General features: G+C 41.2%; 1 protein-coding gene across 3 annotated transcripts in view; it reads right to left on the bottom strand.

Annotated features, from left to right (window-relative positions):
• itgb7 (integrin, beta 7) overlaps positions 1-14,363 on the bottom strand; it is a 49,655-nt gene continuing 35,292 nt past the window's right edge. The window contains exons 8-17 of one of the 3 annotated variants that reach the window (XR_004762016.1): positions 10,883-10,978; positions 9,932-10,021; positions 9,074-9,214; positions 8,168-8,358; positions 6,209-6,435; positions 5,261-5,471; positions 4,389-4,600; positions 3,017-3,177; positions 1,438-1,791; positions 1-947 (exon numbers count right to left, since the gene is read on the bottom strand). Coding sequence is in view for 2 of the 3 variants with exons in the window: in XM_035388747.1 (XP_035244638.1) it covers positions 1,726-1,791; positions 3,017-3,177; positions 4,389-4,600; positions 5,261-5,471; positions 6,209-6,435; positions 8,168-8,358; positions 9,074-9,214; positions 9,932-10,021; positions 10,883-10,978 (1,395 nt within the window). In the remaining variant the exon portion in view is untranslated. Of the gene's footprint in view, positions 948-1,085; positions 1,792-3,016; positions 3,178-4,388; positions 4,601-5,260; positions 5,472-6,208; positions 6,436-8,167; positions 8,359-9,073; positions 9,215-9,931; positions 10,022-10,882; positions 10,979-14,363 lie in introns of those variants that run through there. The other 2 variants (XM_035388747.1, XM_035388746.1) reach the window with 2 other exon arrangements.

Genomic DNA, 14,363 nt, shown 5'->3' with positions numbered 1-14,363 from the left:
GTCCACCACCACCACTGTTGTTTTTAACGAACAGGCCTCTGACACCTCAGTCTTTAACCTTTTATCTGTCACTCATTGAAATAGGTGCCAGAGCACCAAATAACAATGTCTAACAGTTTTTTTCATAACTTGACCCTTTTTTTTTTAGAAATTAGACCTCTACCGTACAGTTGAGATGTCAGTTTATGGTAAAAGATGCTATTCACTATATTTATGAACATTTTTCCTGAAACACAATCATTTTAATCTCTCTTTAAAACCTTAAAACAGTTCATTGCTTTTTTTACACTCCATCAACATGTTTTTGGCCTGTAAATGTCAATCAATTACAATAACTAGGTCCACAAATATGTATATATTGACATATACTGCATCATATGGCATTTCTGCTTTAAAATCGGACACTAATTGTCATTTTATAAGTTTAAACTATTTTGTTTCTATGAACAAAACAGTTTAAATATGTATGTAAAAAAAAACATTCATTCCAGGTATCATTGATTTCATTTTGATTACATATTTCATATCGAACATATCATTAACTACGATTTGGAACAAACATCTATATACATGTATAGATATTCCATTGTGTGGCATTTCTGCTTTATAATCAGGCACCGTTTCATAAATCGTCATTTTATTAAGTATTAAGTATAAACTCATGAACAGAACTTAAAAAACTTTAAACTTGTGCACATTCGTCATGGCATTGTTTCGATAACCCTCGAAACGTCACAACATTTATTTCCGTCCAGAATTGCATTACCTTGTATTGACAATGGGACAGTCGAACCACTCCATAAAGTCTTCTCCAGCACATCTCAAAGATTTTCAATGGGGTTAAGGTCAGGACTCTGTGGTGGCCAATTCATGTGTGAAAATGATTCCTCATGCTCCCAGAACAACTCTTTCACAATTTGAGCCCGATGAATCTTGGCATTGTCGTCCTGGAATATGCCCGTGCCGTCAGGGAAGAAATAATCCATTGATGGGATAACCTTGTCATTCAGTACATTCAGGTACTCAGCTGACTTAATTTTATTGCCGCATAATTTTGCTGAGCCTAGACCTGACCAATTGAAGCAACCCCAGATCATAACACTGCCTCCAGAGGGTTGTACAGTGGGCACTGTCCAAAATAATCCAAACTGCGACTTTTTTTTTTTGGCCAGGCAGTATATAATAATACGATAATATTGTGTTTTAGTAATATAATATAATTTAATTGTATTTGTTTACTTTTTCCACTCAAACATCTTCCTACCACACTAACTACTATGCTAACATCTGCCCTTTACTGACATATCAACCGCACAGTTGAGCATGTTTTTGTAAAATTCTGGCAAAATTGATTTTTAACATTTTTGATATTTAATATCATATTCCTATTTTTTAAGGTCTCTTCTATCTGAAAAAACATCATGGTTTATCCCTTACCTGCCAAATTCCTGCTTTATGCCCTAATCTTTGGGGAGTGATTTGTGGTGCTGCCTCCGTTGTCAGAGTGGGGAAAGTGCAGGAACTGCTGCTCCACATAGTTGTGTTGAAAAAAGATACTCTTTATGCAAATTGATTAAGGGGGGTTGGGGCCCCATACCAATCAGGATGCTGGGCAGATTTTTTTTTTTTTTTTTCATAGGTTTTTTCACTGTCAAAGTCAGCTCTACCGCATGGTTGAGAAGTCAGTTAAAGGGTGTTAATGTGCATGAAGGTAAAGAGCAGGCATCAGTCTGTAATGTGCATGGGGTTAAAGACTGTGGTTGTGGCTTCCTGGAACAGCGGGTTGGGGTCCTGTACAAACCAAAAAGACAGAGGAAACCAGTCAGAGGCAGTTTCTGCCGATGTGTGGTAAACTTTGAGACTATGAGAAGTGCTATTTAAATGCAATACATTATTATTACCACACCACGATCACACTTGCTCCTATGTACGTATATGCACTGTTCAGTGAACTGAGATGTTGAACTGCCTCCAATCATCTGCTGCACATATAATTATTAAAACTGCTATGAAGCTAAAAGCTAAGAAATGCTTGCCAAATACCAATAAATGCCAGTTACACAGACCTGTTAAGTCATGACAATGGCAAAATAAAGAAAAAAAGTAATTAACTTCATGGGGCAATTGTAGTGTATCATGAGTTGGGGATTGGCATGGGTGTAGTACAAGACTTTGCGACTGGATATACAAAAATATAAAAACCATAAGATCCTGATAGTAGTGTTGGTCTATTCTAGACTAGTTTAGTCTCTAGACATGCTGGTGGAAAATCCCATTGACTGCGAATGAAGGGTATTAAAATTGCATATAACCAAAACTGATTGCTGACACAGAAAAATAAATAAAATTCACCTTTCAGTTCAAAGAGTACCAAATTCTACCATGCATGAAGAATGATCATAGGTTTTAATTGAAGCATGCACATAAAAATGTATTTAGGTTAATTTAAAAAAGTGCAATGTACATGTATGTGTCTGCAAACACTGTGTCATTCTTCTGCAGTGTTTTAAAAAGCCTTACATTGTTCTTTTAAACATAATTTTATTGACTGCTCAAGCGGAAATATTGTGACTTTTGTTTAGAATGCTGTTGTTTTCTTGGTCATTCAGTAATATTGTGGGTTCTCAAGAACAGAACTGTTACAAAAAGCACAGAACAAAGACATTGTTGAAATATATAAATTAAGAATAATTCATAATTTGCCATCCTGTGCATTACTTGTTCATGTTTTTCCCCAGTGAAAGTTCTCTTTTGAAAACCTTTAATAAATAGGGTGAATGCATTTGTTGTTAATATGTTAATATACATATGTCATAATGTTTTTCCAAAATACGTAAGTGTCAAATTGTGCTAAACATTTAAGTAACAGTTTCCGTTGTTTCACAGATCAGCACAAAGGCAGTGCATGTTCCTTCACTCAAATTCATAGATATTAAAACACACCAATCAGCATGGAGGCAAACATACATAAAAATCAGGTGATATGAGGAGAGGCGTGTGAGCATGTTGTCCTTACCACGTTCCACCGAGCCTTCTGCTGTTCGGTTATGAAGTTGTGGTACTCCCTGCGATAGTACACCTCCAGAAGCAGCCGGTAGATGATGATGATGGCCAGCCCGATGAAGATGATCCCTGAAATTGAGCTGCCGACGGCCACCATTGTCATGTCGATGGGCTCTGGAGAAGTCAACAGGGGTGACCGGGGGGTGACAGGAATCACAGGGAATCCCCACCCCTTTATTTCCACTCATTCCAAAACTATGATGAAGATCAATTAGCTATCGACCAAAATTGTTCTCTGTGTGTATTCAATATTTAGAACGCATTAATAAAGAAATATCCCTCTCTAGATATATACAGTATAGGCCAAAAGATTTAGGCCACTCAAGGTTATTATAAAAAAACTTTAGGTAGTTAAGAATTTGGTTAATTTATTAGCATTCTTTCAATAACAAACCAACAAAACTGAAAACAAGTGTACAAACACTTTTTTTTCAATTTATACTAACAATAACAAAAAAAGAGTTTTACTTGAAAACAATCTTAGACATGATTTTCCTCAAAATAGCCACCTTTGCCTTTAACTACAATGAAACAAATTATTGGACATCTATCCAAATCAGTGGGAGATGGAAGGGTGGGAGGGATGTGGAGTTAAATTGACTGAAATCTACCTGAACCTTTTTTTTAAACCACACGTAACCTAATACGATTGGCCTGTAGTGTAAGTAAAAAAGGCACTCAAGTTGCAAGAAATGTGGCAAAGAAGGAGGAGTTAGGCTTAGATGTGTGGACGTCATTCACACAATCTGAATCCAGTTGAACACGAGTTTCATATGCTGAAGAGAAAACTTAAGGCACCTAGCCCCTGAAACAAGCAGGAGCTGAAGAGGACTGCAGTACAGGCCTGGCAGAGCATCACCAGAGAAGATACTCAGCACCTGCTGATGTCTATGGGTCACAGACTTCAAGCAGTCATTGCATACAAATGATATGCAACAAAGAATCAAACATGACTCATTTACAAAGCATTGCATTAATATGTCCCAAATATTTTATTGCCCTGAAGGGTGGGGGGGGGGGGGGGGGGGGGGGGGGGGTGGGGGCGCTAAACATAAAAAGTTCTGTAATTTCTACATTGAAAAAGCAAAGTGTATATATTATCACATGCATTATCATTACCATATCAATGAAAATGAATCCAACTCAGTGGCACTTCTGCTTTTGGATGTTTCAGGCAAACAAGCAGCCAGACAAGGACATGCCTTTTGGATTATGGGCCCATATTTACAATGTAAATACATTTCCATGCACTGCAACCATACCAATAACGGGTGTAGTGCAGCGACAGGTGTACGGGTCTCAGTCAGTGTGGAGGGAAATCTCACCTGGGGGGTCGGTATAGATGACGCGGATACTTCCGTCCTCCGTCTCTGGATCCACTCCAAAGCGCACCTTGGTATGCTGACAGGGGAAGTCCCGGTCTGGGTCCCATTTCTGGTTCCGGTCTGCTCTCTGAGGCTTCACAGAGCCACAGTGACGGCTGCAGTTTTGCTCACCTTGGGCCTTCTCACTTGACAAACTGCACAGAGCACATTCCCTGAAAAACAACACAGGTTCACAGAAACTCGTACAAAATTCTGAGTACGTGCACACAAAACGAGGACCGGGTGCAGAAACACAGTGAGGACCAGAGGTTACAGAAATTAAACATGTTTTACTTAACCCTCGATCGTGAAGACAGTCTTTTTTTTAGTTTTAAAATTTTTCTCTTTTCGCTACTCAGACAGAAGTTCATATGGCCAAGATAATATGCGGTTATACAAGGTAAGTGATGTGTAAAAGCATTGTTATTCATGAAATCGTACATTTTACGTTGTTTTTTCAGCATCAGGACTGCGCGAAACCAGTGTAACAATAGATACGGCTGACACTGAGTGAAAACCTATGACCCCAAATAGGCAGTTTAGAACTGTCCTAAATATTTCAGGGGAGCGCGAGTCCGAAATCCCCCTGCACCGCACAACCCAAGTTTACACAAGCGGGTTTACCACAGAGCGCAAAACCACCAAACCAGGTGGAAGCAGCAAATATTTGATTTTCACAGGAAGGAATTGGCTATTCCACTAGCGCCCCCTATGTGTGTGTTGTGTTACTGGTGTCACCAAAATAAGGCCCAAAGGTCCTTTAACCCACATATAATTTCGTCAGTGACAAAGGTGGTTGACGCGGGTGTCTGGCGGTTGGGAATGGTACTCACAGGAAGGTTTTGCACGGTGCTCTGAGCTCCGAGCAGTCATCCTGGAAGAAGCCCTGGTAGCACACGCACTGATTGCACACACACCGGCCATGCCGACTGCACTCCTTGCCCTCTTTCCCCATGCACTTATCCTTGAGTACTGAGCACCCGCAGTCGGCGCCGATGTAGTTAGCGTGACAGTCGCACACGCTGCAGTTACAGTCACCATGGCCTATGGGTTCCAAACGTAGTCATTGTTTAGCTATCTTCTGGTTTTTGGTGTTTTGTCCAGCAATTAACAGATTATTTCAAGTCGTTAATTAGCTATAGCACAGGTGTCAAACTCCAGTCCTGGAGGGCCACAGTGTCTGGTGGTTTTTGGGGTGTTATCGGTGTTTCATTTAAGTTGTTAGTTGGCGAAGGAACCCACACACCCTTTTCACAAGGCTTTAACTGGCAGATGATTGGAAGGTAAACACGTAAACACTGCGACCCCCTTGGGATTCTGTTTGACACCCTTGAGCTACAGGGCCAAGGCCTAATTTGGCTGATGACTGAAAGGAAAACATAAAAGAACTCAAGGCTATCTAGCCCAGTACTTTAACATGATGACCGTGCTCTAGACAACAGATAACAGGATGAACCTAGCAACCCCACTGCATGTACACACCACAAATGAAATGATGAGCCTAGATACAGCCCTGTATATACACACCATAGATGAAATGATGAGCCTAGATATACTGCTGAATGTACACACCACAGATTAAATGATGAGCCTAGATACAGCCCTGCATGTACACACCACAGATGAAATGATGAGCCTAGATACCACCCTGCATGTACACACCACAGATGAAATGATGAGCCTTGATAACACCCTGCACCTACATGCATCTGCATACGAGTGCTCAGGGCCCAAAATCAGAAAAGCGCTTTGATTGGCTCCCTGCTGGTCCTGATCCTCACCTCCGCACAGCTGGTTGTTGTGGCGGGGGCAGCCGCCGTCGTCGCACTCGCAGTACTGCCCCCGGTGGCGCGGGCGGCACTCGCAGGCGCCGCACTCGCAGGACCCCTGCCCGCTGCACAGCTGGGACTCGTTAGTCTGCCGGCACTGGGCTTCCATGGCCGCCACGCTGTCCTTGTCCCCGTGCTTCTCACAATTGCACCGCTGGCCCAGGCGCCCCTCGTCACAGCTGAACACCAAACAGCACCTTAGCCTTTCCGTTACATCACATTACATCACATCACATCACATCCATTTGACAGACACTTTTATCCAGAGCGACGTACAATGAGTGCATACCGAAGGTCATTGGAACAACTACAAAACACAGGTCTGATGAGGTACAGTACTCATTATGTAACAGTTATTTGTGAGCACAATAAGTCCAGTTCACAAAGTAAGCAGAGGCTAGGTCACACACCGCTTTCCACATCGCTCCTCCAAATATATAAAACAAACGTAGATTTTTCTGTATATGGGGATTCATTGTATGGAATGTACTGTACATTTCCATCCCATTGCCCTCACAAAACAAATATATTTAAATAAAATACATTGAGATTTGCTCATTATTGCTGCTTTCAGATATTGCAATAAATTTTAAAGATATATTTTACGGTGTCATATATTTTATATTATTATATCGTCCAAAAAAGTCCTAAGATTTACAATATATGGCAGCATATTCAATTCCTATAAGCATTCTCTCTTTGTGCAGAAAAAAAAGAAATATTTATATACATTTTTGCATATCTGGAGCTCCAATGCATTGATGCTCTTGATTTATCGTTACTTCTGACAGTGGAAGGCTGCAGTATTTTCAGCATTTATCTCCACATTCCAATGATATCAATGCACACTACAAACTTATTTGTGCAATAAGAAACTGGTACTTGAAACGTTGAAAATATTGGAAAAATACGCAAATTATTGGCACTCTGGTCTCAATGTGATATGTCTGACATGTTATTATGACGTGTTATTATGCAAAATGACCAAATACTGGTGTGTATTGAAAAAGCAACTGAAGGGCCTCCATGTATTCAAATTATTATTCAGTGTATTATTTTGTATTTTTCAATACATGCCACAGTATGTATGTTTTTGTATGTTTTCTTTGACTTAGAGTGCTTATCTTGTACTTTTTATTCCTCAATTTGGGAATAGTGGGCTCAGGCCACTGTTGCCCCCTGAGTCCCTCCCTCCTTGTACAGCGCTTCTTTTTTGGTTATTTTAAAGAAAAATGTTATTTAAAAATGGACGAGCCACTCGGGGTCCATTACTGCTAAAAATCTTACTGGTGCCCTCCATTAGCTAATTTTTAAAATTTATTTTATTTAACCTTTATTTAACCAGGTTAGTCTCACTGAGATTAGAAATCTCTTTTTCAAGAGAGACCTGGCCAAGAAAGCAGCAGTCGATTACAGACACAACAAAATTAGAGCATTTATCATACTATAAAATCAGACAAAAACAGCAATGTTCAAAGTTTCACAATCTGGTTACACATGAGTAGTCTGTAGTGCAACTAAGGGTCAAAACAATTACAACTTTCACTGTCCTCCATAATATTAAGCCTTAATGAAACTCTAATGAAAGGCTAAAGGAGCTTTCCCTGACTGGGGACTGGGTACTAGTTATAATAGTTATACTAGTTATACTAGTTACACAGGTGCCATAGACATGACTCAGGAGGCACAGCTGCTTCTCTGAAAAGCCTCTTCTACATTTGGGGGAAAATGGGGAAGCAATTTTCCTAAAATGATCTTATAAAATGGATGTCGTATCAAGTATTTAATTAATAGGTTAAAAACAGGAGAAACAATGAGAAAATGTGATAAGTTTCAGAGTCTGCAGGATGAGCACTTTGCCAACATGACTGCTGTTGGTCACCATCGCTACAGCATTTGCGTTTGACCTGCCTGCAAATTCCACAGCTGAGTGTGCCGTTGCCATTACAGTGGGGAGAGTGTTCCTCTGGTTCCCCGCAGTTACAGTCACACAGCGTTTCCACAGTGACCTTCAGCGCCTCACCAATACCCTGCGGTTTGATGACAAATGTTTCTACCCCGGGCAGGCAGGAGGTGGCGGTCACCTTTACGGTGAAATTCACCTGCGAGGGGAGAACAGGAGGATGGCATTGACACAGTGAGGAGAGATCTGGGAGAAAGCCTGTATACTGAGTGAGGTGCATTCTGGGAGTAAAGTTTCAAAATGACACCATTTTGTAAAATAATTATTGCACTAACTGCAATGGAGAAGCAGCTAAACACTTTAGGATAAGCAGCAGACTATGGCAAATATGTGGTTTGTTCTACCAAAATCAGTCACACTGACACCAAAACACATTGAGTTTTATACACCACTAAACAGCTGGCTACCATCTAACTTTCTCTCTCATTAGCTATCTAGATAACATTAGCTATTGAGAGATAGCGATCGCTAGCTAGCTAGCTAGCTTGTAAGACTTAGAGAGATGCCTAGGTAGCTACCTAGCTACCGAGAGAGAGATATCGGTAGCTAGCTAGTGAGCAGTCACAAATAATAATTATCAGTGTCATGACATAGCTATAGAAACTAAAGGACAAGCTATGTGCAAATATACATCTTTAATTACGCAGTGTAAGGCCGTTATTTCCCCTTCAAAAAAACTGTAGCTGCACAAGAGCACACTAAAAGGAAGCTCTTGACCCTCCCTCAGCCTAGTACACGTGAGCGACCCGCCGACTGAATCGCCTGCTGGCGTGACGGCGGGGTAGGAGCGTCGATCACGGCCACGTGCACCGGCAGCACCGGGGGGCTCTCATCAGCGGCGGGAGACGGCGAACCTGCTCGTTGATCTTGACGTTGCTGCACTCGCCGTTCCTCAGCCACGGCGTGTGGACGCCATTGCTGCATTTGGACCTGTAGGAAATGTTCAGTCCTTCGGGGGCACTTAAGTGCTCCAGTAAGATGGTGGATGACAGGTTCTGTGGATAGAGTCCAGAAACATGAAACACACACACACGCATGCACGCACACACACACACATACACTCACATTAAAATGCACACACACATTACAAAGAGTATGCAGAAACAACCTTCATTCTGTAATTCATAATAAAAAATTTTTATTATCAACCTGATAAGGAGTTTCCCAAAGATGATTTGTTCTTAAAATGATAATTTCTTGGTTAGCCAGAAAAGTGTTATCCCAAAATCAATTCACCTGCTTTAATCTATTTCATTGTTTTAAGTAGACTACTCCTGCTGCACACCATTTAATTTTGAATATTTATAATTTTTTATTTTTTTTTAAGCGTGTAGGCTACTTCCCACAGATTGAAAAAAACAATGATACAGCACAACACTACACAGAAATTCTACGGTAGTTAATTACTACACTTCCAATTACCACACAGACTGCAGTGTGTGACAGGATGGGAACAACATTCCTGTCAATCATTGTAAAATGGCAATTAACTTATAAGTGTGAATTACTGGGGAGGTGCAATGTGATAACTGCCTAACGTGTGTGACTGACGAAGGCTCTACTGCCCTCATCCTGAGGGATGACTGACATGCAGGTCTGAAAACTGCTTAGGGAAAAATGGCGACCCAAATTAATGCATAACAAAAACGCATAATAAATATGCTGGGTAAGAGACGAGCAGCCAGGCAACCTGGAGCCAGAGCAGCACTCACCCCGTAGGCCTCAGAGATGAGCTGGACCACATTACTGGAGTCAGCCTCCAGCACTCCCACCACTGACCTGGGGATGAGTTTGCTCAGAGCCTGGGAAGGGAAGGGATGGGGGTCAGGGGGGCCAGGGATGGGGGTCGGGAGGGACAGGGACGAGGGTCAGCGGGGACAGGGACGAGGGTCAGGGGAGACAGGGATGGGGGTCAAGGGGGACAGAGATGGGCATTGGGGTGAAAGGGACGGGGGTCGGAGGGACAGGGATGTTTTACGGATAACTGTTTTGTAATTTAATTTCAACATAAGGGTGGTATGGTGGTGCAGTGGATAGCACTGTCGCCTCACAGCAGAAAGGTCCTAGGTTTGAATTTCTGTGTGGACTTTGCATGTTCTCCTCGTGTCCATGTTGGTTTCCTCCGGGTACTCCGGTTTCCTCCCACAGTCCAAAGACATGCAGGTAGGTTCACTGGAGACACTAAATTGCACATAGGTGTGAGTGAATGGTGAGTGAGTGGTCTGTGTGCCCTGTGATACATTGGTGGCCTGTCCAGGGTGTATTCCTGCCTCTCACTCAATGCACGCTGGGATAGGTTCCAGCACCCCCCACGACCCTGACCAGCATAAGCAGGTATAGATCTTGGATGGATGGATGGATTTCCACATAGAGTACAGTTTTTCCAAAAATAATAGTTGCAGTACAAACATAAGATCAGTTCCTTAGTAAATTATTTACATTACAGATCGCATACACACCTTTTAACCACTAAATTTTCAGTTAAAAAAAACTGTACCAGGCCCCATATTCCACGATAACCCCAGTAACAGTTCCAGGCCTCAGTGTTTGCATTTTACCTTTGGTAATGCGAGGAAAGTGTGAAAAACTGACATGAAAAAATTGGTGTCCAATTAAACATGATCCTGAACACATTACATGGATACTAGGCAAAGCGGGCTAACCTGATAGCTGGGGACACTCTTATCTGTGACAGCAAAGATCAGCTGGATGTTGTTGGCCGCGAGGGCCCTGGACAGACGGCCAACCGAGGGGTAGTCCTGAAACATTACATTACAGGCATTTAGCAGATGCTCTTATCCAGAGCAACTTACACAATTTTTTACATTGGGATGGCAGGTATGCCATCCCGCCAAGTTACGCCTTGGCGGGGGCATACCCCATACCTATACAGCACCGAGAGTTTGGCACTTTTCAGGGTTCCCCACAGAAATAACCACAACAGCCACAGACACTCAGCCCTTAAAAACATTAAATTCTGTACATTCTGACCCCATTTCAACAGACAGATTTCATAAACAACTTCACATGTCCACACAATAAAGCCCCAAACTAAGGGGATTTTGCGTTTTCTCCTTCTTCTTCTTCTTCTTCTCTTTCTTCTTCTTCTTCTTCTTCTTCTTCTTCTTCTCATTCTTATTTTTCCTGCCGCCTATCCCACTAACAACATGTCTCCCCATTGGACATTTCACTGACACCAGCCAAATATTCACCTACACGACCCAATCAAAAACGCGCATACACACGCAAAATACCCATACCTTTTTACTCTGAAACATTTCCAGTTTAAACAGCTAGTCCACCTGTGGCCTAGTGGGCAAGGTTACAGTCTTGGGAACACGGGGTCTTAGGTTCATGCCCAACTAGGAACACGTTTCTTTAACCTGCTTCGACCCTCACTAATAATTGTCTACTACTTATCAATTATTGCTTTTGCACCATATCTACCCGCTGTTCACCGTTCAGTTATTAACCGGCTACAATATTGCTAAGCCATATGCATTATGACTTACCGTCTGTACGTTCAGTTATTAACCGGCTACAATATTGCTAAGCCATATGGATTCAACGGGACTTCTTCTGTGCTTACTGGCCTGTGTTCTTCTTTAAAACCACCGGCAGGTTTGCTAATGATATTTCACGCATTGCATAGCTATGGCATGGTGCTGCACTAACGAAGTCACAGACTGGTAAACCTCCGGTTTAAGGCTTGAATCCCGACTCGCCCTCAGGCAGATCATTTCCTCTTTTACACTAACATTTTCTTACGCTTATATTTGCTTTACCAAAACTCACTCACGGCCACCCATATGCATTTCATGATGCAAATGTATTCCTTTTATTAAAAAGTTACACCAGTTCACTGCTGTGCCATTTCTACTAACTATATTTCTTCACTTGGCTACTGTACAAAACCTTCATATCAGCAAACGCCACGTTTCTACATTCATGTTACCTCGCCCTGTTCTCTGTCTAGCCACATAGGCTACAAACAATTACTACGTATGTACGTTCTGCAACTCTGCATTAAAACATTACATTTAAAATCATGATTCACTCATAAGTATAACTACTAGCACTGAACATGAGAAAAACACATTAGTGCAACAGATTGCACACGTTATTTAACCCTCCACTTCAACAACTAATGTTAAATACAGACTGTTATATATACCGTTTGATAAGGAAACTAAGCTCGCTCATGGTCACTTCATTTACTTCGCACTATAGTCTGTGATCATGTCAACCTTCACCTACATGCCCATTCTGCTAAAAAACATATTGTTTCAACTACGCAATTTCATCATTTCGCCTCATTTATCTCACACTTGTTATTTTCTCATATGCAAAGCCTGCTGGGAGATATGCGTCTGCTCCTATTCCCCACTATAAACTTTTCCGGTTCTAGCTTAACAAAACAGCAAAGAGGATTCCTACCTGCAGATAAGCCTATCAAAATGCCTTATAAACCTTACAAACGCTAAAAGTGCATCTTCACGAAATAACAGACAACGGACCAGGACAGAAGGGTACACAAGTTGCGACCTAGGCAGCTCTAATTCTACGGGCTTGCTGATTCTTTTGTCAATCAAGGCTCGTTGGATGCCCGTCAAATCCGTGAGTAGCCTACATAGCTACACTGGCCATATTTCACCTTTTCTGATGCGTTTACAATTATGCCACCGCACCATTGTCACAGCCACTGTTTTACATATATAGCAAACCGAAACTGCTAAACGTACACACTCATCAGACTGTACAAATTCACAGAATGATAGCCATAATCCACAACCGTTTCTTACAGGGTCACTTCGCATTTCTCACTCTCGTAATAAAACGCTTTGCAAAAAGAAATTATATCTCATAAAAAAACACGTTTTCAACGTACAAAAATGCCAAGTTACTCAAAAGTATTGATATCAAAATGACGCCAAGTTACGGTACTACAAACAATATAGGCTATCTTGCCTCACCGAAATTTAATAACATGTATTCCAAAGCAATGCTACCCAATATTTCTTCAATTCTTTCAAGTCACTTGGCCCTGTGTTTTGTAATCTTACCATATTACAATGTCATGCAAACATTGTGTCTGATCAAAGTGTCAAATATTTTGTATTGCCTCACGGAACACATTGCAATTCATGTAGGTCAGTCACTACAGGAAGCATATTTCTCCAGAAAACATATGTTTATACTTGCTTCTGAATTGAATTTGACTGTGAATGTACAAGTGATTGTATATTTGCAATGTACAATAAATACATGTTAAATACATATTGTACATACATACATAGAGAACTTCTTTATCCCCATGGGGACATTTCCCTTGCAGCATGTTACATTCACATTTACGCACAGACATTTATACCAAGAAACATACAATCATTCACGCAACAGAAAGGCTAGGCACCAAAATACATACATACCAATACAAATTGGACATATAGATGCCTATCTTGACTGTGAGAAAGCCATCCACACATATGTTTGGCCTGTCCATGTACTGCACGCTTATATACACACAGGGCCAAGTGACTTGAAAGAATTGAGGAAATATTGGGTAGCATTGCTTTGGAATACATGTTATTAAATTTCGGTGAGGCAAGATAGCCTATATTGTTTGTAGTACCGTAACTTGGCGTCATTTTGATGTCAATACTTTTGAGTAACGTGGCATTTTTGTACGTTGAAAACGTGTTTTTTATGAGATTTAACCTATCAAAAACCCAAAACTAGTGTTAATCCATTAGTAATATTAACATGTTAGTATATTAATGAGGTTAGTACTTTACAATCTATAAGTTAGTAAGGATTAGTAGAAATGAGTAAAACTAGATATAAGCAGGAAGTAAGTAAAACGACACTGGAAAGAAGGGGGGAAACCACCGGAACCACCCGAATAGTGAAATCACGCAAATACAGGGGAGTGAAGCAGCTCAGGGAACACAGACACAGAGACGGCACTGGGGAGACAAGTGACCGGGAGAACGAAAACACTGGGACAGAGGATGTGAAAAACAATAAAACCCACAGAAACACAAAACAAACACTAACAGCAAAACACTAACAGCAAACAGATACAGTCTGTCAAAGAACCTTTGTCTTAATGATTTGCATTAGTGTAGCATGTTGCACGTGAGT

Source organism: Anguilla anguilla, chromosome 13, assembly GCF_013347855.1.
Source record: "Anguilla anguilla isolate fAngAng1 chromosome 13, fAngAng1.pri, whole genome shotgun sequence".
In the NCBI taxonomy this organism is placed as follows: domain Eukaryota; kingdom Metazoa; phylum Chordata; class Actinopteri; order Anguilliformes; family Anguillidae; genus Anguilla; species Anguilla anguilla.
Note: the sequence above shows the minus strand (reverse complement) of the source record. Positions and strands in the feature narration are given on the sequence as shown.